This window comes from Balaenoptera acutorostrata, chromosome 15 (assembly GCF_949987535.1).
Source record: "Balaenoptera acutorostrata chromosome 15, mBalAcu1.1, whole genome shotgun sequence".
NCBI lineage: Eukaryota > Metazoa > Chordata > Mammalia > Artiodactyla > Balaenopteridae > Balaenoptera > Balaenoptera acutorostrata.
The window spans coordinates 30,925,021-30,949,789 of NC_080078.1; the positions used below are offsets into that span (position 1 = coordinate 30,925,021).

The 24,769-nt window shown below is 40.5% G+C and overlaps 1 protein-coding gene across 2 annotated transcripts in view; it reads left to right on the forward strand.

The window, feature by feature from the left end:
- The window catches only part of GRIN2A (glutamate ionotropic receptor NMDA type subunit 2A), a 372,220-nt gene that overhangs the window by 243,576 nt on the left and 103,875 nt on the right, over positions 1-24,769 (forward strand). For both annotated transcript variants that reach the window (XM_007188412.2, XM_007188413.2), the window contains one exon: positions 8,901-9,015. In XM_007188412.2, the coding sequence (XP_007188474.1) occupies positions 8,901-9,015 (115 nt within the window). The remainder of the gene's footprint in view (positions 1-8,900; positions 9,016-24,769) is intronic.

Here is a 24,769-nt window from a genome sequence, read left to right on the forward strand (position 1 = left end):
TAGGAGTGAGGTGAGACTCAGAGGAGTTGGATGATTTGCTTAAAGGCACAGCGTCAATAATGGAGGGTTTAAAACTCAACTCTAGCTTGCAAATCCCTAATCTGCTCTTCTCTCTACCTGACAGTGTTCCTAGAGTTAAAAGTACTGAGTTATGTACTCTTGTCCTCAAGTACCTTGTAACCCGGCAGAGGTGATATAGTTGTACAGGTTATGAATAACACGGAGGGGACCCCTTTGCATCGTATTCACTGCAGATTTGTGTTTTATTTTCACAGTTCCTCTGGCAGTTGGTAGTATCAGATTGTATTAGTCAGGGTTCTCCAGAGGAACAGAAGTAGTAAAATATTTATATAGAGAAAGACATTTACTACGAGAGATTAGCTCACATGATTATGGAGGCTGAGAAGCCCCACGATCTGCCATCTCCTGGGCCCCAACCTTTCTCCTCTGCCTTAGTTACCTCTTCGGGTCCCCAGAGACCCACCGAGCACAGGTGAACACGCTCTGGACAGATAGAGAAAGTGGGGCTCATTGTCAGAGGGCTAGAGAATACGATAGAGACCTGAGACTTTTCCTTCCCTCAGTAAATATGTACTGAGCAGCTTCTCTCTGCCAGGCACTGTTCCAGGTTCTGGAAAGGGGGTACAGCCGAAAACAAGATAGACAAATCCCCTCTTCTCATGGGGCCTAAGGTTCCAGGATGGGGGGATACCCAGCGATTCTTGGATAAAGTTGCACTTTCAATTGATTCACATCATCTCATTCTGCACATTTGGGGAAGGTGAGAAGTCAACATCCATGTACATCTGCCTGTTTGAGATCCTGAATAATTTGACAGCATAGACACAGGTGATCCAGGGAGTTCATAGAAACTGCTTGTCATGTTGCCTACTTTTTTCCAGCTCTCTTGGAATAGATGCTCATTGCAGGGGATGAATCCATTGACCCCTGTGCCAGCCAGTTCCAATGGTTAGGTGAGGCAGAGCCATTAGAGGTTCATGGTGATATGTTCAGTACTATTTTGATAGTGTTACAAAATACTATCCAGAATTTTAAGAATTTCCACGTCCCCCATCATGTTCCTGAAAAAACCACACATATAAGGAGCAAGAGATCCTGAGAACCGCTTTATTAACGGACACTCAGGCTTCCAATAATTCCTGATAAAGTAGAATTAGGGCATGCATCTTAGATCCTACTCTATAGATCCTGTTCCCACTGCAAACCTTTGGCCAAATGGGTCAAGCATGTTGTCTAGTGATGGGGTAGATAGAATGGTCACACTTACAGAGAAAGCTTTGCCCTAACTTACTCCATGTTTTAGACTTAGAAATTGTATTACAAAAGATAGTCGGTGGGGCATGTCCTCAGAGGGTCACCTTTGGCTCAGGTGTGCTCACCAAGCAGAGAGGGGAAGCCCAGGAGTCGTGAAGGGCAGGCTGGTACCTGGGTCAGCACTCTTGCACCATAGCCTGGTCCAGGGGTACCTGGGGCTCTGAGTAATCAGATTAGCTTGGGGTAGGGGCCTACAGGGTTCATTGCCTCCCTTGGAAAACTGGGATTAGCAGTCAAAATGATCCTCGAGCATCTAAGAGAAAGCCTTTTAATTTCAAATTTTAGAAGGAAAAAAGATAAATATGTGAAACCATGACACCTACTACTACCCCCGCTGCCATCATTTACCAGATACCATTATGTGCCAACATTCTGCTGGCCACATTACATACCTCTCCCATTAAATGTCATCTAATGTGATCCCTATAATTACACAGAGATGTGGCTATCATAACTTGACTTTTACAGAAGAGGAAATGGATGCCCTGAGAATTTAGGAGACTTACCGGGGATTTGAAGCCACAGAGCTGCATGCTAACCCAGGCTTTCTGATTCCTAAACTAAACAGTCGTCTTGCAGAATTGCTTCTCTACAGTTGTTGCACAGGAAATAAATGTTGAATGAACAAGATCCCAGCAGCCTATGCCTGCTCATTCATTTGTTCATTTATTCAACAAATACTTTTAAGCTCGTACTGCAGGACGCTCTTTTAGGTGTTTTAGAATCGCAGTGATCAAAAGAAAGATCCCTGCCTTTTTGGAGCTTACCACTCCTGTTCTAATTTTTTTAAATTAGTATTGCTTAGCCAAGACAACTAACATTATTATTATCATTTTTTAATTGGCCACAATGGAATTTGAGAAAGAGTAAATACTCCCCTCTCTTTTTTTAACCCAGTTTTGTTTCTTTGTTTTGGGGTGTTTTTTTTTCTTCTTTTTCATTATGCTGTAGTTACTGAGTCCGTTTTGAATTATGCTGGCCTGGATTATGCAGATCTATGTGTTGGAGTTATTACATTTCTGTCCTGACATTTAAGTCTCAGCTCTGCGGTCATGCCTTTGGTAATCATTCAGGGGAAATGAGAAACCACCAATGAATATACGAAATTAAGAACCGGGGCAAAGAGGAAAGTACACTCATTAAGAGACTTGCTGAAAAGAAATGGTGTGAGGGCGTATTCGGGGAAGGGGTGGTGCAGGAGTTGGGAGTCAAAAAACCATGAGTTTGCTCTAAAGAGAGGATTCGTGCCCAAAAGGGAATGGTTAATGGAGGATGAGAGGGTGCTGAGAAAGACATCAAAGTGGAAGGGATTTCAAACCACCAAGAGGAAGATGGAAAGAGCCAAACTATTTTGTAAAAATGAGAATGTCTTGAGAACTGAAAAAGGGTAAAAAAAAGTGACTCTGTTTTCAAAAACATGTAAATTAAATGACAAATGAAAAAAATGGTGACACCAAAGCAGTTTGAGGAGGCATTTAAGGGATAGTGCGATTCAGGAAAAGGCCTGGGGAACATGAGAAATAGCAAAGCCGATGGAAAATTAACTGAAAATTGAGACACACTGAATGGGTTCTGGTGGCATTTATGAAACAGTAAGAGAATTAAAGTCTGAAGGGAAATAGTGAATAATAATATGTCTAGAGAACATTACAAATAATCAGATTTGGGAAGTTAAAGGAGACTTACGAGGCAAAAGAGAGAAGAAAATAGGAATCTGGAGGAATGAGACACTTTAAGTAATAGTTAAAAGAGCTTATGCAGCCCATATACGGTTGGCCTTTGACAAAAAGAAAGAAGGATCCTGGCAATGAGTACCCAGAATGGCCGCAATAAGCATGGCTTTAAAAGGGTGAGGTTGCATTTGGGGTGGGGTGTTAAGAGATATGACAGGGTGGGGAAAAAAATACATGGAAACTTTCTGTAAAGGTTAACTACTATTTAAGCAGCAGCTGTGTACCAGGCACTGGGCCAGCCATTTTATATGCACTATTGCTAATTCCACCCACACACCTGGGAGTGAGGGATCTGCTAGGTTAGACCACATGAAACCGTCATGGTTACTTGCTACGGTTTAACCTGATCTGTTTTTACAAAGAAGGAGATGGAAGCTCAGAGAATTTTAAACATATGACCCCAAGTGGCACAGCTGGGGCATAGCAGAGGCAGGCTTTGATCCCAACAATTGCCAGCGATAGCAGTTCATTCTCTTATTCACTCTGCGCCTATTTATTTTAGCACCAGCCATGTGCCAGGCACTCTGTTTGGCGCTAAAAATACAATACAGAACAAGGCATAAGAGGTCCTTGCCTTCATGATGCACACCGTCCATCTGCTGGTTAGAAAACAAAATGAAACACCAAAGATGGTCCAGAACAGCTGTCCAGTAGAAATATAATGTAGTCACTTACCTCAAATTATCTGGCCACACAATGAACAAGTAAAAAGAAGATGAAATTAGTTTTAATAATGTATCCTACTGCGACCAAAATGTCTAAAATTTTTCAACATGAAATGAGTATAAAATTGTCGATGAGCTCTTTTACACTATTTTTTCATACAAAGTCTTCCAAATCCAGTATGTCGTGCCCTTATGGCGCATTTCTATTCAGACTAACCACGTTTCAAGTACTCCGTAGCCACCGGTTGTTGGTGGCTTCCATATTAGAGCAGACCTAGAAAGAACTTGATAGTTCTGGCCCAATTTCTTTGCAGTCATAATAGAGGGAAAACAGTCCACCTGTTTTTCCATGTTATTTCTGATCCCCATACACCAACAATTCACAGGGCACAAAATGCAAGCAGTAGAGAAATGTTTCTTTCACCTGGACTTCAGCTTCATACACCTGAGGCTGTAGATACCAAAGGAAATTTGTAGGTATGTGCCTCACATAATTTACATATTTTCTGTTATGTATTTCACTGATTAAAAAAACAACAACAACTTGACACTTTACCATCAATGGACGATAATAACACATAAGTGGAACCTCTGCAAACCATCAGAGCCTCCGCCATGTCCACGTTTTGCCAGCATGTCTTCATGTGTTTGTTACTCCTGATGGAAACATCGAAGATGTAATTCGAAGCTTAACAGCAGCCAGAATTTCTGATATTTTATCTGATCACTAAAAGTTTTGTAATCAATTTTCAAGAGATAAACAAAACAGTGATAAGATTTTACTGTTTAATACAAGTGCCCAGCAGGTGTTAATGGGGACCAAGCAGTGGGGTGTATAATGGTTTTTCCCTGGGTAAAGAATTCTGCTCTGGAGTAAGTTTAAGTGGGAAGAAAGCCTGTGGAAATACAGATCATCCTTCCTAGAAATTCGATTGGGGAATTGAAGGTAATGGGTACTTGCTCCCTGCCAGCTTCATAATGAAATTACTGTTCAGCAAATATTCCTGTTAGAGGTGTTTTTTTTTTTTTTCCTTCCCAGGGGACTGAAGACTTTTAATGGGAAGGAAGAAAGAAAGAAGGAAAGAAAAGAAAGAAGGAAAGAAGGAAGGAAAGGAAGGAAGGAAGAAGGGAGAGAGGAAAAGAAGGAAGGAAGGAAATAGACAATGTTAACATAGAGTATGTAGACTCATTGGTCCAGAATACTGATTCTTAAAGGAACAAAGAAGAATGTGGAGTGTGAGAATTTCCATATAGTTGTTTCCATATAATCTGAAGAAGATGGATTGCATCTAAATAATGTCCCTGCTAACTCCATCTGATTTCACTACAAAATGGGAGAAAAGGAAATGAGCAGGGGAAACAGAGATGGGGAATTAAAGAAGAGGGAGATTTAAGTAGATTCAACTGGCATATCAGAAGAAGACTGGGTGCTCAACAGGGCATGCTAGCTCCTAGATTAAAATGGTGACCGTGACATCGGTTCACACCACATAACCCTGTGAATGGCTCTCCCTCGGGCCAGGGGTCCAAGTCAAACCCAAAGCATTTGTCCTCTGGTCTGCCGTTTCCAAACACATATCAAATTGGATATTTTCAAACCTCTTGCTAATGGACTAAATTTTTCAGTTTCACCCACATTTGGGGTGTTAGATTGACCCAACCTGAACTCTGTTCACTTCAAATTATTTGTATAATCAAAAGTTGGCTTGAGAGCTTATTGGATTCAACAAAAAACAACAAACAAACAAACTAAAACCCTCAATGAATCAGCTGGCCTAACTATGAGTTTTGGACTGCAGATCCAGAGTGACTTGGTTACAGATTTCCTACCAGCCCAGGTAAAGTCCACTGGTGGGCTTTGTCTGCAATTTTTATGCTGAAATTCCATGGACAGTGTTCCATCGTGACATTTCATGGGTCTGTGCCCTTGGCCTTGCAGTTTCCTCCATGCGGTGAATCACTCCTCTACTTAAAACCTTTCGTGATCCTCATGGCCTTCTGAACAAAATCCAGACACTTTAGGTCCCTTATGATCTAGCTTAAGGGATGCTCTCCAGACAAATCCCACTGCCTGTCAGCTGTACTAAGCTATTTCCCCTAGCGTGTCACTTCCTTTGCTGACTCTTGTTTGTTTAAGATGACTCCTCTGCTCTGAATGCTCTTCTCCGCCTCTCCTCAACCCCTTTACTCTTGAAGATTCCCAGGAAGTCCTCCCTACGTTGCAGAGATTGCGTTAGGGTCCCTTCCTCTACGTTCTCATGACTTATACTTCCTGTGCATTGGCGCACAAGTGGCCTTCTATGTACTGTCATTGTTTATGTGTCTGTGTCACTGAATTGTGAGGATGTAAGATGGGGCACAGGCACTGTGTTTTTTATTTCTGTATTTGTGGGACTCACCATAGGCCTGACACACAATAGACATTCAGTAAATTGTTGTTGAATCGGTAAATTATCTTCCTAGGAGATGATCAGCAATGCCTCAGATGCACCAAATAGAATCGTGATTACCCTTTGCTTCTTCTAGAATAGCAGTGTTTGATTTTTCTGTTTTTAAACAAACAGTATTTTGTTAAAAATAAAAGCTATTTGCAGAAAATTTGGAGAATACAAAGATACACAAAAGAAAATGGGAAGTACCTGGGATCCTTCCATGCATAGACAAACCCTATTTTTATCCTCTTTTCTGCTTGTTTAACATTAAATAGCAAGCATTATCTTCATGCCATTAACTTGTCTCAAAAACATGATTTTTTAAGGACTCAAACAGTCCATTCAGTGGATACACAAAAATGTTCTTTGCCTTTTCCCCAATTTCTTTTTTTTTTTTTAAGATTTTTAGAAATTTCATGTAATGTCTGAAACATTTATATTAACATATTTCCATACAAATAACCCAAAGAAAGTTTAGTATTAGTTGTTTTTTTGTTTGTTTGTTTGTTTGTTTGTACTGCAGGTTCTTATCAGTCATCAATTTTATACACATCTGTGTATACATGTCAATCCCAATCGCCCAATTCATCCCACCACCACCCCCCACCACTTTCCCCCCTTGGTGTCCATACGTTTGTTCTCTACATCTGTGTCTCAACTTCCGCCCTGCAAACCAGTTCATCTGTACCATTTTTCTAGGTTCCACATAACATGCGTTAATATTCGATATTTGTTTTTCTCTTTCTGACTGACTTCACTCTGTATGACAGTCTCTAGATCCATCCACGTCTCAACAAATGACTCAATTTCATTCCTTTTTATGGCTGAGTAATATTCCATTGTATATATGTACCACAACTTCTTTATCCATTTGTCTGTCGATGGGCATTTAGGTTGCTTCCATGACCTGGCTATTGTAAATAGTGCTGCAATGAACATTGGGGTGCATGTGTCTTTTTGAATTACGGTTTTCTCTGGGTTCCCCAATTTCTTAACCTTGTCCTTGGAGACCTGATTCTTCCCCCATAGGACACAGTCAGGTCTTCTGCACTGTGGCTGCCCAGGGGCAGACATGTGACCAGTTGGGCCAATCTCTCTTTTTGGAATTATTTTTGTAATCTAGTCCTCTTCCTTAATATTTTACCTCTTTAGCTACTTTTGTTGTTAAAGGAATATAATGCAAGAAAATGCTATGACTTTGAGGTACCCTGTCTTTCTGGGGAGGTCTCTGAATGCTTCTAACCACCATACTATATTTACTGAGTGTCCGTGAAGTGGTGTGTTTTCTTGGACGTCTTTAACAACATCATATTTTTCTCACGCTGCAAAGAGATGTGAACCCCTGAGAACCCTCCCTCCCAAATCCTGGGAAATGAGCTCTGTCTTGCTCTGCATCAGAGCCGAGCCTGACTACAGGCGAGGTGGTTTTGAGGCGGGGGTGTGGGAGGTAGAGATAAGAGTATTGTAAGACAGACAGACATCACCTGTGATGAAGACAACTGCACAGTTGTTGTATGGGGCAGACATCGAGGAGCCATCCTTGATGCCTCTCTCTCCCCCACCCTCATATCTAACCCATCACTAAATACCTGCTAAATATTTCTCCACTTGGTCCTACGTGTTGCTGCCCCTACTCTTCCTTCTCCTCCTCTTTTGGGGCCACAGTGGGACCAAAGCCGACATTATCTCTCACCTGAATAATAAGAGCACTGTGACTAACCCCCCTCTACCTACTGTTGTCCCCTGCAAACCTATTCTCTACACAACATTTAAGTCATATTATATTGATAGAAGAAAAGTCTGATTATATCACCTCCTTGATTAAAATCTTCAGTGTCTTTCTATTGTTTTAAAACAAAGATAAAACTCCTTAACATGGCCTGAAAAGCTTTGCACTGTCTGCCCCTATTTACCTTCTCACCCACACCACACCCCACATTTCCCTGTCTCTCTTTGCTTTGGCCTCACTGGTTTGCACTCAGTCCTTCATAAGCACTACCACAGGACCTTTGTACATGCTGTCCCCTTTGCCTGGAATGTGCTTACATCTTTTCTTATCTACTTAATGCTGACTCATCCTTCAGGTCAAGCTGCACTTCCTTATAGAAGCCTTGCCTGACCCCTGTTTCACTTTCACATAGCACACCCCGCCCCCTCTATTGTAGCACTTGTCATAGTTCGGTGATTAACCAATTAATACCTGTCCTCTCCCTTAGACTATAAGCTTTAAGAGGGCAGAGATCATGTCTGTTTCTTCTTTATTGCCAACCAACTAGCTGAGTCCTGACATGTAGCAAATATTTAATAAATATTAGTTGAATGAATAATGAATGAATGGGATATCATTTCTTTGACATTGTATACCATGTGGTTTATGAGCAAGCAGTTTCCTTTAGGGAAGCTTGTTAAAACATGCTTTCAGATCCTCCTGTAAGAAGATCATTTGAACAAAAGTCTATAGTCTGGCAGGACAAATATGTTCCATCCCCTGTGCTTTCTGCAATAAATTACTAATGCCTATACAGGATTGGGGATTTTGGGAGTGATTACAGGCTCATGAAAAAGAGTGCATGGAAATTAGCAGAGCCTGTGTGGGTACTGATGCTTCCACAGATAGAGGCTACTTGTGATGAGTTTACACCTTCTCAGTGTTATACTGATGGTGGCATCCACTTATTTGTTTGAAACCTTTTTAATTCTTCCCTAAACATTTGTTTTTCTCTTCCTCTCTCTAGATTTATGGTCAATGTGACATGGGATGGCAAAGACTTGTCCTTCACTGAGGAAGGCTATCAGGTGCACCCCAGGCTGGTGGTCATCGTGCTGAACAAGGACCGCGAATGGGAAAAGGTGAGCATCCTTCTGTGTGCCGAATACAGGGGAGGCAGGAAAGGTGTGGGCAGCAAGGGAGCTCAAACTACTCCTTTTCCCAAAGTATTTCCCTCTGAGCAGCTCCACATGTCATTCCATGACCCTTGATGGAACAAGGCAAACAGATACTGTAAGATGGAGATGCTTTCCCTGGGTGAACTGTGGCAGTTGTGTGCTGTTCTTTGTGTTGGGTTCTCAAATCTGAGTAGGAAGTGTCCTTGAAAGACTTAAGGTAATTTAAAAGCAGTGAAGTTTGGTTCACATCATTGCAGTAGCAAGTGTTCATTATCTGGCAGTGATCACACCAGTTTGCCTAAACCTCATAATGGGGTACCATATTCACACATTTTGCCCTATGAATGAACCCCTTGTATTTTCATGTACTTAGTCTTTTGCTTTGAATCAACTCATTTCCAAAACTTAAATGTATCACTTCTGCAAATCATGGATTGGAGAGGGTTGTATTTCTTGTAAAGCACATTTCCTAGAACATATATAATAACTATAAAAAATATTAAAAATCAATGTGCAGGAAAAACTCATCTGATGTACCACACAAGCCATATACTGAGTCAGAGAGGAGAGATTTCACAGGGAATTTGTAGATGATCCCATGCATACAATGGCAGTATCTATCCCAGTGGCATACCCCCTCTCCCATAATTCAGCCCTCAAATTAGTCCGCATAATATCATACAGAAAGCAGAATAAGAGGACTGAAAAGGAAAAGGACTATATTGTTATTGTGTCTTTCTGGGCAAGCAATGCATGGTCTCTAAACTACTTCAGCAGCTCGAAGTTTATTTTCATTTTGCACATCAGATGGAGGCCTGAGAGACTTAGGGGTAGGAAGATACAGGATATAGTGTGGAAGTCATATTATAATTAAATAGGATCAGAAGACAGTACTGTGCAAACGGAAGCATTGACTTTGGGACAGGGGGTCAGTGACAGATTCCTAGAAGGGACTTCTGAAGTAGAAGCTTCACAGATTTTTCTGCTACATCCAGCAGCCACAAAATATACTTCCTTCAAGTACACTTGAAAAATTCACCAAAGTAGACTATATTCTGGAGCCTAAAATGAGTCTCAGTATATTTAAAAGGATTAAAATATGCACAATGCATTCTTTGACCATAACAGCATTAAAATAAAAAGTAATGACAAAAATATATATAGAAAATACCCAGATGTTTGGAAATTAGGTAACATGCTTCTAAATAACCTATGGGTCAAAGAAGAAATCAGAAAAACATTAGGGAATATTTTTAATGGAATGACAATGAAAACACAACATATCAAAATTTGAAGAATAAATTTGATGATGTGCTAAGAGGGAAATCCATAGCTTTCAATGCTTATAATAAAAAAAAGAAAAAAGGAAAGTGTAAAGTCAATGATTTAAGCTTCTACATTAAGAAGCTAGAAAGAATAGAGCAAAGTAAACCCAAATGAAGTAGGGGAAGGAAATAAATATGAGTAAAAATCAACACAGAAGAATACAAAATATAGAGAAAATCGACAAAGCCAAAAGCTAGTTCTTAAAAAGATTAATAAAATTTCTAATTCCTAGCAAGAGTGATCACACAAAAGAAAGAAGACACAAATACTAATAATCAATCCTAAAAATGCAAGAGGGGATATCACAACAGACATTCCAGAGTCTACAGACATTAATATGATTTTAAAAATTATGAAAAATTTATGCCAACAAATTTGATGATGTAGACAAAATGGGCAAATTTCTTGAAGAACCACAGTTTCCCAAAACTGTCAGAAAAAGAGATAGACAATCTGAATAGCTCTAAATTTGCTTGAGAAACTGAATTCATAACTAAAAGCCTTCCCATTTAAAAAACAAGAAAAACTTTGGGCATAGATGGCTTCATTGTGAAGTCTATCAAATATTTTAAAAAGAAATTATACCAATCTACACAGAGATTTTCAATATATTAGTAATCATAGTTCAGCAATATATTGGAAAAGGATACTACATCATGGATAGGTGGGCTTTATTCTAGGAATGCAAGATTCGTTTAACATTCTAAAAATAAATCAATGTAATTTACCATATTGACATAATAAGGAGAAAATTATATGGTCATCTCAATAGATGCAGAAAAAGTATTTGACAAAATCCAATATTCATTCTTGATAAACAAGGGCAATTTCTCAATCTGATAAAAGTTATCTATGAAAATCCTATAACTAACATCTTGAATAATGATGAAATAATGAAAATAGGCTCACAAATATGTATTCAAATGATTTTTGATGAATAATTATAACAATGGGAGAAAGCAGAGCCTTTTAAATAAATGGCGTTAGATCAACTGGATAGTCTTACTGAAAAAAAAAAAAAAAAACAACCCTTGACCCGTAGCTCACACTATACACAAAAAATAACTTAAAATAAATTTCAGACTTAAATATAAAAGCTAAAACTACAAAGTTTCTATAAGAAAATATAGGAGGATAATTTTGAGATCTGAGAAAGCATGCAGTAAAAGTAATAAACCAGACTCCATCAAAATTTAAATCTTTGCCCATATAGAGACACTGTTGGAAACTGAAAAAGAGAAGCCACAAATCCAGAAAAAATATTTTTTAAAATATATCTCAATCAAAGGACTCATATCCAGAATATATAAAGAACTCCTATAAATCAATAATAAAAACAACACACAATTAAAACAGGAAATTGACTTAGAAATTTCACAAAAAATTTTACTCAGATAGTCAATAAGTATATGAAAACATGTTTAACATTGATGATAATCAGAGACATGCAAATTAAAACCACAACGAGCTACCACTTCATACCCTCTGAATGGCTCAAATGAAAAGGACCAACAATACCAAGTGCTGGTAAGGACATGGAGCAACTGAATCTCTTACATATTGTTGACGGGGGTGTAAAATTCCAGCCACTGTGGAAAACTGTTTGGCAGTTTCTTATAAAGTTAAACATACACCAACCTTATGATCCAGCAATTCCACTCCTAGGTATTTACTGCAAAGAAATTTAAACATATACCCAAAAAGTAATATTTATATAAGACATTCATAATAGCAAAACATCAGAAAGAACTCAAAGGTTCATCAACAAGGATATGGGTAAATACATTACATATACTCATAAAAGGGATTGCTACACATTAATAAGGAATGAGGGGGCTTCCCTGGTGGCGCAGTGGTTGAGAATCTGCCTGCCAATGCAGGGGACACCGGTTCGAGCACTGGTCTGGGAAGATCCCACATGCCGGGGAGCAACTAGGCCCGTGAGCCACAATTACTGAGCCTGCGCGTCTGGAGCCTGTGCTCCGCAACAAGAGAGGCCGCGATAGTGAAAGGCCCGTGCACGGCGATGAAGAGTGGCCCCCACTTGCCGCAAACAGAGAAGGCCCTCGCACAGAAACGAAGACCCAACACAGCCATAAATATAAATAAATAAATAAATAAATAAATAAATAAGGAATGAATTGGTAATACCCACAACAGTGCGGATGAATTGCAAAAACATTATGTTGAACAAAAGAAGCCAGACACAGAAGATTATAGTGTATGATTCCATTTTTATGAAGTTCAAGAAGAGGCAAAACTAGTCTATGGGGTTAGATATCAGAATGATGGTTGCTTTTTTGGAGGAGGGCGATTAATAGGAAAGGGGCACAGGGGACTTTCTAGAGTTATGGCAATATTCCTTGTCTTGAACATTTGTCAAAATGCATCAGACTATCACACAAGATTTGTTTGTTTCATTGCATGCCATTGTATCTTAATTAAAAGATATATTTTGAAACTGTTCAAATTGAGATACCCTGCACAATTAATTACCAATGTTTACAGAGTTTTCATGCTTAACTCCCTGACATGAGTACTAGTTTTGACAACAATAGCCATTGTTTATTGAACGCTTACTTGATTTTTTCTTTAGGCGGTACACCCAAGCTCTGAGTGACGACTTGGTTTATTCATTCATTCCACAAATGTTTATTCAGTGCCTGCTATGTGCCAGGCACTAGTCTTAATGCTTGGAATCTATCAGTGAACAGGAGAGACCAAACAACAATTTCTGATTCATGGAACTTAGACTCTGGTGTGTGTGTGGAGAGGGATGGGTTGGGATTTTGTGCACTTTTGTGATGCTTGAGGAAAGCATTGGATTCTGTCCCCAGGTGTTACCTCCGCTCTTCCCTCTGGTATACCCTGTAGCCCACTGTCCTACGTGGCTCACATCTCCATGTCTCAGCTGGTTCCTTTATGTATCTGGGACTTTGAACATGCTTTTTTTCTTTCTTTCCTGTAATGCTTCCCTGTATCCTTACCTTACTTTCTTTTATTCATCCTTCAAATTCTGGCTTCTCTCTCCTCTTGCAAATGGAAAGTCAAAATGCAAGTTATTTTTTCCTTGCCCATAATAAGAGGTAGAGAACTTGAGCCTTTCTGCCTTTTGTTATTACATTTGGAGTTACTTTTCCACCTTTTGAAGTTACACACTCTGAGGATCACTTTTGCAGCTGTAAAATCATTCTCGTTGGTTGGATTTAACCAGTCCTGGGTCAGGCTTGGCTCACATCTGTGAATTTTCTGTGCTGCCTTTGGACCTATCTCATTTGCCAGGGAGCCTGTGTACAGGGAGGCCACTGTAGTGCAGGTGATAACATTGCATAAAAGAAGGCAGCCCTTGATAGGCTCCGTTTCCACATACAGAAAATACCCTTTTAATACTTTGTGTGTCCTCCTTCAAATTTCTGTTGAAATATAGCAATTTCCCAAAAAGGCAGCTCGGGGAATTGCTGCCGAGTTGAGCTTAGAATGTACAAATGCTTCCTGTAGTTGGTCTATTCTCTCAGCGCTCAGGGGATCCAGTGCTTCAGAAATAACTCCTTGTGCTTCTGTCTCGAAGAAAGAGGAAGCCAGTGGAGCAGGTAGATACCAGTCATGTTATCCTTAAAGCCGTCCCCCAGCAGCACATGCTGGTACAGCCGGTCAGCAGAGGGGAAGGTCTGCAGAAGGAGGGAGCTGTTGTTCTGGGACTCAGAGGAGATTTCTCTTCATCTCTGAGGTCACTCAGTGGAGTCACTGGAAGCAGCATGTAGTGAGGGTGTCTTGGAAAACGTGACAAGCCCTTAGAGGGACGTGTGCTTTCTGCTGGGCCTTTGTGTGCAGCTGGCGTGGATTATTCCAGTGCTGTGCACAGTGCCCGCTTGTGTTCAGCAGACACAGAACTCAGGTCTGAGCAGACTTTCCTCTTGTAAATTGGGACTTCCATGCCCTCTGCCTCTCCTTTTTTTTTTTTCGATGGCTTTGCTCTGCACTGGAGCTTAGTGGGTCCAAGCCTTCCCAGAGATGCTTGAAAATAATACCCTGGTTACAAGCCAATTGGCAGCCCAGGCCAATACAATAAACACCCTCTGTGGGCCAACTCTATGGCCAACATTCCATCTGCACCAGAGTGAGGCAAGGATGAATAGGATACCACCCCTCTCCTCAAGTAGCTCATTACTGAGCCATGTCTGGGGAGAGAGGGGTGGACTTGACTTGGTCAAATGGGTAACATTTGACCAAGGGTGGGGACACTGAGTAGAAGATTGGATTTCTCCATGTTGAATCATCTTATTAACTACTTGAAAAAATGCTTTGGGAATAATTCTATTTACCATTTTAGGGTTACACCAGTTTAAAATGAAAAAAATATGTGTGTATATGCACGTGCATATAACATACATACAGACTAGCTTTAAAAAGCATATATATTTAGAGAGAAAGAAAGAGGGAGAAAGAGAGAGGGGGAGGGAGAGAGATTTAAAGAAAGGTTTTTAAAGCAGTTTTGACTTCAAGCATGAATGGGACAAAAATCATAAATATTAAAATAAAACCACCCTCTTCTTTTCTAGAGAAACGCTAATTAAAGATGGTAGAGATGCCCCAGAAGACAAAAGGGAGACCCCATCATTACGTCTTCCTGAATGAAGGGTCCCATTCCCGTCTCTCTGATGCGTCTGCTTCCGTCTTTATTCTCACCACTCTGTTTGCATTCTCTTTGGTGCCCTTGATCTCAGTTGCTTTCCACACTGTGATGACTCCCAGATCCCTCTCTCCAGCCCAGATCTCCTGATCTCCAGACTTGGCACCGGGACTCCCTTACACGGACAGCCCATAGACCTCCACTTCATCTTGTCCAAAGCCAAAGTCACCATCTTCTTCTCTCAAATATGGTTATTCTCCTGTGTCCCAGCACAGAAAGCTTCATTCTTATCCTCCCAATGTCCTCCAAGCCCTCATAGTCACTTGTCGTCTGCTCATTCTCTGTCTCAGTTCCTGTCTCTTTGAACACTTTCCTCTTTTTGCCAAGGGCACCCCTTCCATTGATTCTACATCTGGATAATCCAAATCAGGCTGTGTCCTTTCCACTTTGTACAGACCTGTATACTAACTCCTAAGAGTGTCAGCAGCTTGCATTATAATTATTTGCTTGCACGTTCATCTTCACTTCGACTGTGAGCCCCATCAGGGAAAGGTCTGTTCCTTCCACATGCTTCTTTGGCTGCACCACAAGGTGCTATTTCTAATGCCTAGAAGGGCCTCTATACAATCTGCTGGTAATGCTGACTTCAATCACCATTTACTAAGAGCTACTCTATACCAAGAACTATGCTGAGAGTTTTATGTCCATGAGCTCATTTAGTCATTTCAACAACTCATCTACAGTAGGTATTCTTATCCTTGCCTCATAAATGGATATTCAGGTTCAGAGAGGCCAGGGACCTGCCTCAGATCCTGCATGTGGTAGAAGCAGGATGTGAATGGAGGACTGCCTGACCCCACAGGCTGCATTCCTAATTCCTACATCGTACTGAATTACAGCTGGTGGGAAAGCAATATTTTAGAGGAGAAATTAAGGGAGTTCCTCCTATCCTTAGAGTGACACCCACCTCCTTATTCTCACTGGATGCAGCAGATTTCACTGAAACCCAACCAGTTGGAACTTGGGGTATAAGCATTTATCACGTCTCACAGGCCGTCTTTTTTGTTCTACAGAAGTTCCACCTTCCAATCTGGCTAACTGAAGAAGGGGTTGTACCCTGTTCCTGTGTCTTGTGCATAATGAAGCAGATGCCAGTTAAAGAATTCCTAGTACAGATACGATAAAGGAGATCTTAGAAAAAGCTAAGATTGATCCCCATTTCTGGCTGTGGCATATCAGTGTGTTACCAGATCTATCGAGGCTTTCACCCACAATGGTGTATGCATGGGGTGCAGTTTTCCTATGGTGGGGTCTCTAATTAGAGAATGTCATAACTCTCTCGCTTCTAAATCATTGTATTTTAACTACCCCTCCATCACTTTCCCACCACATTTAACCTAGGTGGCTTGGTGAGTCTCAAGAACTCATGTGCAGAAGATTTCTAGTGTGTGTGTTTGCTTGTGTGTATGTGTGTGTGTATATCCGTTATCTGCCAAAAGGTTCATCCTGCTAAAAGATGGAAGTATTTATGCAAACAGTATACTTGGCATCTGCATACACATACTCCAATGATTACGTTGAAGAAATCACGGAGGAAAATTATAATTGAGAGGACACCAGTAAGTTACAATTGATAGAACAGTTGTGCGAATTGCTAAAACTGAAGTGCATTGTTTATACGTCCTACAAGCAGCTGGAAATATATTATGGCTTCTACTATGTGCTCGCTTTACTTAGAAGAACGATGGCAGTGCATTGATGAAGCCATGAATTCTGGCTATGACTAGCACTGAGAGAATACTGTTTGTTTTCAGGTTTTCACTTTTTCCTTTACCACTGTATCTCTGGTGCTCAATAGCTGTGACTCAATAAATATTTATAGAATGGATACAAGAATGAAAGGATTTTTTTTCACGAACTTCCCCAAAGGAGGAACATCTTTTAGTGTGGTCATTTTACATGTGTGGTCCTGTGGGCTACTCATATCAGAGTAATCATGGGAAAGATGTAAAGGTGCTAAGACTTTTGCGGTACTAGCACTACCTCAAACCTACAGAATAATCATTTCTGATTCTGCTTTTTCATAAGCTCCCCTAGCAATGCCCATTAAAGATACAGAACTACTGCTTTAGGACATGGATTTACTCTTTGTTATCTTGAAAAAATGGTTTCATCTAGGTCATCCTGGCTATCAAGATTTCCTGCTTCCTGTCTTTGTGCCTCTTTCTTCCTTTGGAATACACAGCTTAGTGGCAATGCTTAAGAGCAGTGGTACAGGAGAAAAGGAAATAAGGAAATTGGAGTCCTGTAGCACCTAGAGTAATCTCTGCTGAATGAGACAGTAACAGTGCCAAGTGAAACGTTGTTTATGGATGTAGTATAGTTCCTATCACCTGGTGTGGCCTCAACAAATATTGAGTTATTAAATAACTGATATTTTAGTTAAATCTGTCCCCCTTAAGCAGAGATGGTTGAATTTGGGGTATATAACCCTAATTTATTCACACTTTTATTCTGTCAAGCAAAATTTCCTGAGTACCTACTATGTGCAAGCCATTGTTGAGGGTTGCAATGAGACATGGACCTGCCTTAGAGTGTCATAGGGCATGAGGAGATGGTCGTAATTGCAAGACAGTATGAAATGTGCCACAGAAGGTGCTCTGATAAAAGTCTATGATGTTTGGAGAAGGGATATATTACATGTAGGCTGGCTGATCAAGGGCATCTATACAGAGGACTTCTAATTTGAGCAGGGTCTCAGATGAGACCTTCTGAACATGTGTGGGGAGGCCATTCCATGCAGAAGAACCATTGAAAGCCAAAGTCCAGAAGTAAGCGTGCTCAAGGCTCATTTGAGAAAGAGTTCAATGTGTTTGAAACATAGCTTGTATGGTAGGCAGAATTCTAAGAATGACCCCCAGTGACCCTCACTCTTCTATAATCCTTTCTTCTAGGAGGATGACCTGTGAATATGACGAGATATGCCTTCTGTGATTGTTACGTTAGATAGCAAAAGGAGTTTTTCAGTTGACTTTGAGTTAATCAAAAGGAGTGGTATCAGGCTGGGCCTAACCTAATCACATGGGCCTTTTTTTTGGGGGGGTGTATAGTTGTTTTACAATATTGTGTTAGTTTCTACTGTACAACAAAGTGAAGTAGAGTTCCCTATGCTATATAGCAGGTTTTCATTAGTTATCTATTTTATACATGTTAGCTAGTATATATATGTCAATCCCAATCTCCCAATTCATCCCACCCCCCCTTTTCCCCCTTGATGTCCATAGGTTTGTTCTCTACACACGGGCCTTTTAAAAGTAGAGAGTTTTCTGAAACTAGTAGCAGAAGAGGAAGTCAGAGAGATTTGAGCATAAGCAGGAATTGTCTGACTGCTGGATTGGAGGATTGAGAAGGCCACATGACAGGGAAGCAGGTGGCCACTAGGAGATGAGTTTAGTCTCTGGCCAACAGCCAGCAAGGAAACAAGGACTTCAGTCCTACAACCTCCAGGAACTGAACTCTGCCAACAACCCGAATGAGTCTGCAAGTGGATTCTTCCCAGATCCTGCAGCTATGAGCCCAGCTGAGTGACAGCTTGGTTTTGGCCTCATGTGACCCTGAGCAGAGAACCCAGCTGAGCCCTGCTGGACTTCTGACCTACAGAACTGTGAGGTCATAAGGGAGCATTGTTTCAAGTGGCTATGTTTGAGGCCATTTGTTACATGGCAATAGAAGACGAAAGCAGATTGTTTAAAGGGCAATTATGGGCATGAAGGACCATACTGGAATTTGAATTATAGACTGTGGGATTTTATTCAGTCACCTTTGGGGTACTGTTGAAGAGCTTGAGATGGGAGAACAACATAAAAATAATAATAGTAATAGCTAATACTCGTTTAGTATTGATAATACACCATGCAGGGTGCTAAGTGTTCAAATATATAAACTTATCTAATGCTCACATGAACACTGTGATGCAGATACTACTATTGCCCTCTTTTACATATGTAGGGGATAAGGCCCAGAGAAATTCAATAACTTGCTCAAGATGACAGAGCTAATAAGTTGCAAAGCCAGGATAAGAACCCCATAGCCTGTTCTCTTAGATAAAAACTAAACAACTACTTCAAAAATAAAATGGTGATTGGCATGGATCTTGGGGAAATTTTCTAAGGGGCTATTTAAGTAGCTCAGGTTAAAGGGAATGTAGGTGTAAACTAGAACAGTGGCAATGGCATCTGAGAAATTTCAGCAACAGAACTGAAAGCACATGGCACTGACTGTATGATTTGCTGAGAGATTCATGAAAGAGAGAAGTCAGAAAGATTTTAAAAAAAATTTTTTTTCGGCATGGGTTTGTGTTTAGGCATTTCTGGACTGAGTACTTCCAGAAGAAATTTGTCATGCCTGTAAACGACGTGGTTCATCTCTCATCCCTTCCTCTCCCCCTCTTTCCCTTTCTCTCTGTTTCCTTTATTCTCCAAAATCCACAGCTAAAATCAAGTGCCCTTTTGTAAAATGGGTTTGGTAATATCACCACCTTAGCAGAAGCTGTGTGAAATTTAATTTGTTTCCTTATATAATGATCATTAAGTTTCTCAAATGATGTAAGCCACAAAGAGGGAAAATTAAGCCATTACAAAAGATTTAAAATTATCCTCTGACTTCCCTAGAGTCACGCATGGTGACTGTTTTAAATACCTACACGGTAGAATTTGTTAGGTCACAGTGGGGAAAGTACAATAGGTCTATAGCAAATTAACACATCAAACTGAAATGAGTGATGCCACCTCCTTGTATGTGTGTGTGTGTCTGTGTGTGTGTATGTGTGTCTGTGTGTGTGTATGTGTATCTGTTTCTGTCTTGCATGGTTCTTTTTTTCTTTCTTCCTTTCCTTCTTTCCTTCCTTTCTTTCTTTCTTCCTTCCTTCCTTCCTTCTTTCTTTCTTTCTTTCTTTCTTCCTTCCTTCCTTCCTTCCTTCCTTTCTTTCTTTCCTTCCTTCCTTCCTTCCTTCCTCCCTCCCTCCCTCCCTCCCTCCCTTCCTTCCTTCCTTCCTTCTTTCTTTCTTTCTCTTTCTCTCTTTCTTTCCTTCCTTCCTTCCTTCCTCCCCCCTCCCTCCCTTCCTTCCTTCCTTCCCTTCTTGCAGTTGTAATACAAACCTAACTCCAAAAAGAACAGCAGTTGAATCATGCTTTTCTGCAAGGCAATAGTCTGTTAATAGTTTTCTAGATTTCTGAAATTTAAAAAAAGCAGTTCATAGAAAAGACATCTCTATGGGAACATGCCTTGATGGGAATGTTGATGATAAAGATGATTGATGGCGATGATGATGATGGTGCTGTTGATTGACGGTGGGTCATGATGGCAGCAGCTGCCATTTTTTACACTCCTGTTATATGCCGGACACCAAGCAGAGTGTTTTCAATACATTATCTCCCTTAAATATCACAGTATTCGCTGCACTTTCTCATATATAAAAGGGAGGTAATAATAGTACTTACCTCATAGGGTTGTTGGGAAAATTAAACAAAATATTATGTCCAGTGCTTAGAACACTGACTGGCACATAGTAGATGATCAGTAAATGCCAGCTCCAGTTATCATTAGAGCTCCATATTATAGGAGAGAAATTGAAAGCTACATGGAATGAATGACTTGCCCAAGGTCATATAATGGTGAAGGCAGAATTTGAACGTAAGCAGTATTACAATAGAACCAGAATCAACCAGTATGTCATCTGGAGTATCCATCTTTACCCAACTCACAAACCCAGTTTGATAAGGAAGCTGTCTGAGAGTGAAGGGGCATAATTAAGCTGACAGATGGTATAAATGTAAGACAAAAGCTAAAGCCTTGACAGCTTGCCTTGCCATCAATTATGAAAATGAGTGAATAGATTATTGAAATGATCTCAGATGAGTAAATTATTCAGAGAGCCTCTCAGTTGGAAGTATTTCTAGAAAGTCCTGAACAGACAGATGAAAACCATTTTTTTTTTCTGACTGGGTCATCAACTCTTCTGTGTTGTAAGTGAATGCAAAGCCCTGAGCTCCTGTGATAGAGGGGAAAGAGAGGGAGGGAGGAAGGGAGGAAAGGAGAGAATGAGAGGATGAACACCAGGCTTTGGTCTCAGTGCTGCAGAACATAGAACAGACTTCCTCCGTTATCTAAGAGAAAGTTTTTTTTTCTAACTATGTTCCCTGGAATGCTAGCTTCTTTCATAGTGCCACAGGGGTCTCTGACTGGATAGGGATTAATGAGACAAGATCCAGCTATAGCCAGAGATGGTAAAGCTTCATCTGATTGGTATATTGGTGCTCCAAGCAAGCTTTCTTTTGGGGAAAAGATACAAAATTTCTAAAATAAGTTTGAAAATGAGTAGAGTAAGGGGATTGAATTTAGACATCCTCTGAATATAAGGCAAATAAATGGTAAGCATTTGTTGAGCACCTATTATAAGCCAAACCTTACAACATTGGCTTTATATTTATTATTTCACTTCGGCTACAGTGATAACCCTATGATGTAGGTGGTATTCTCTGATTGTTGAGTAGGGAAGACCTGGAGATATTCAGTGACATTTTTTCAATAGCTGAGAAAATATTCAAATTTAGGTCTTGTGAGTCTCCCAGGCCAATGCTCATTCCGCCACTTGACACAGTTTCTAGGATGAATGATGGGAATTTTCATAAAGGACCTAGAGATTCTTGTGAATATTATCTTCCTTGGAGGTTGAGTGGAGGGAATGAATGACAATACCTAGCCCTTTATGTAGACGCAAATCTTACTCTTTAGGATACATTAATTATTAACAATGAATGTCCCATGTGATTGATCTATATGTTTATTTATCTGTCCACCCAGCCAATCATCCAATGATCAGTCATCTATATGATAAACCATCAGTCCGTTCATCCATCCATCAACCCATCTGACCAACCAACTTTCAACCATCCACCTGGTCAGCCACTCTCGACCCCCCACCCAATTACCCACTGCTGATCTGTTTGCCATGTACCTACTCTGTGCCAGGCTGGGGGTAGGTGTGGGTGAAGCCAAAATGAATAATACAATGTCCCTGCCCTCAGGAAGGTCACAGTCTAGTGGGAGAGACAGAGAAATGAACTTTCAGTTGCAACATAGATGGGTGTTGATAGTAGAGGTAAGCCCAGGGCACTGCAGGACACCTACCCAGCCTGGGTATTAGGAAAGGGATGAGAAAAGGCTTCCTCGAAAGAGCTAACATATGTCCTGAGTCCTAAAGGATGAAGAAGAGTTATCCAAAGGGTGAAGATCATTTGGCCCATTTTATTAACTGAATCACAAACATTTGAAGCCCCTTATTATTTTTTCCTCATTTCACAATTTATCCAGTTAGCTAGCTGCAGCTGGATTGCTTCCCACCCACCTACAACCACCAGACCTCCATGATTTGCTGTCTGGACCTGCTCTCTACTTTCTTAGCATTGTGTCTGTCATGTTTGTTATTTCCCTCGTTTACATGCTGATGGTGCAGACAGGAATGACATTTGTCTGTAAGAAAAGAGGCAGAACAGTGAAGAGTACTACCCCAGCAATCTGCTGCTGGCTACAAGTGGCTGTGTCAGGCTGCCTTCTGTAGCTGCAGTTTGGTTTTCTCATCTGTGCTATTGGCAGCAGAAGCTGCACTTCCCACTACGCTGTTTTTCTTGGCTTTGGAGCCTGGGTTGGGCCAGAGAGAAAGGCAGATAGAAAAAGATTGAATATTCTGAGTGTTGATCTCTAAACTGTGAAAGACTTACTGTGCTTTCTAGATGCTGAAAACGAGAAAATTGGCTATCTGATACCTTGATATATTTCCCCACATTTTAAAAATAATTAATAATAAAAAATAATAATTTCTGTGTCATAGTTATAGCCTAGGGGCTTTATATTCATTACTTTGACCCCTTTTAAACAGATATTGACATGAGTACTATCATCCCTTCCCCAGTTTATATATAAAGAAAATGAGGCTCTGAGAAGATTGATGACTGGCCCAAGGTTACAGAAGCAAGTAAGTAGCAACTTCTAGATTCCAGCTCAGGTCTGTCAGATGATAAAGTCAATTTTATTTTGATGACACCATATGGTAGAGTTGGGGGTTCATTGTATATTGATAGTGAAGGTTGTGATTGCTTTAATTATGGAAACCTACCTTGGGAGCCCCCATCCCTGCATGGTGGACATGCTGTCAGTATTTGCAAGATGGGCTGTTAGAGGTACAAGATTCCCCACTGAACCAGGCATCTCTTCCTGATCTTAGCCCAAAACATTCTAATGAGTTGCCCATTTGTGAAAATCTGCCACATAATCAGTCTCTCACATCTTTGTGCAAAACCAGTCAGCATTCCTCTGTAAACTTAAAGCTGTCAATCGCCCTCCACTTCTGCAATATGCTGTGTGTTCATTCCTCATTACACCGTCATACGTTCATTATCTGTAGCCGTTGTCTTTTGAAAATGTGTTTTAAAACTCATTGCAATCATATCTATAGAGTTCTTGGAGTCTATTTTCCTTTCCTTCCATTTGAATTATAATTCTGCAAATTAGAAAGATGGAATGGACCTGTTTGAGAAGGAAGGAGGTAGGGGCGGAACCATCTTGATTTCTCTCAGTGTGCAAATAAAGACTCCATTGGAAATGCATATGAGGAAAAAATCCTGAAGTTGGGAAAAGACAAGAGAATCAATTCTCATTCCCTTGAAGGGAGTTGTAAAATGACTTGAAGAAAACAATGTCGCCTTGATTATGCTGTGTTTAACTTTAAAGTTGAAACAGACAGTCTGAGTTGGAAGAAACCTGATTCTTCGTATCATTCCCCACCATACTGGTCTCTGTGTGCACAGCAGATTATAGTTGATGGCATATTTTTTCTTTCCACGATTAAAGTGTGTTTGAAGAAAACAGGACAGGCAGGTACGAGGTAGAAAAGGAGAGCAAGAATTGGATTTGGATAAGAGATCCTGACAACCACCCCTCCTAGAGGAAAAGCAGGAACGTTTACCTTGTTTTAACAAGTGAGGAGCTGAGATTCAGACAGAGTAAGAAACTTGACCAGGGTTCCTTGTCAGGGACTGTACACATCTCTCTCCACAGATGCTTTCGAGTTGGTGCCTCGAATCAACACAGAAGGATTTGAGTTTCATTACCAAAATGACACCCTGACCTTTGCATTCAGAAATTGTCACCTTGTTGACAATGGATGAGGATTCAAAAATGTGGGACACCCATCCAGTTATACTATAAATCAATCAGGACAGAAGTTGGAGACAAAGATGTGTCTAATCCAGAGCCCAAATCCCAAATCAGTGTCCAAAGATAAGGGAGTGGTACATGCAGGCAAAGCCAGGTCAGCACCATGGTCAGCAGAAATGGGCTGATGCCCTCGTTCCCGCTTCATTGAGCCTGGCACTGGTTAGTAGCTGAGACATTTAGGAGAGAGAGAGGTGTTTGATCAATTTCATAGGCGTTGATAGTTCTGAGACCCAAGTCAACCCTGAAAAGTTGCCATTCTTTGTATTTCTCAGATAATCAGTGTCTCCATCAGTAAAACGGAGCCAATGGTAATACCTACCCTGTGGGGTTTCTGTAAGGATATTAATCCTACCATTTATTAAATGCTTCCTGTATGTCAGAAAGAGCTTTAGATACATGATCTCTCTTAATTCACACAAAGTCTTATGAGATTGGTACTATTATTATCCCCATTCTATAAATGAGGAAACTAAAGAATACAAAGAACTG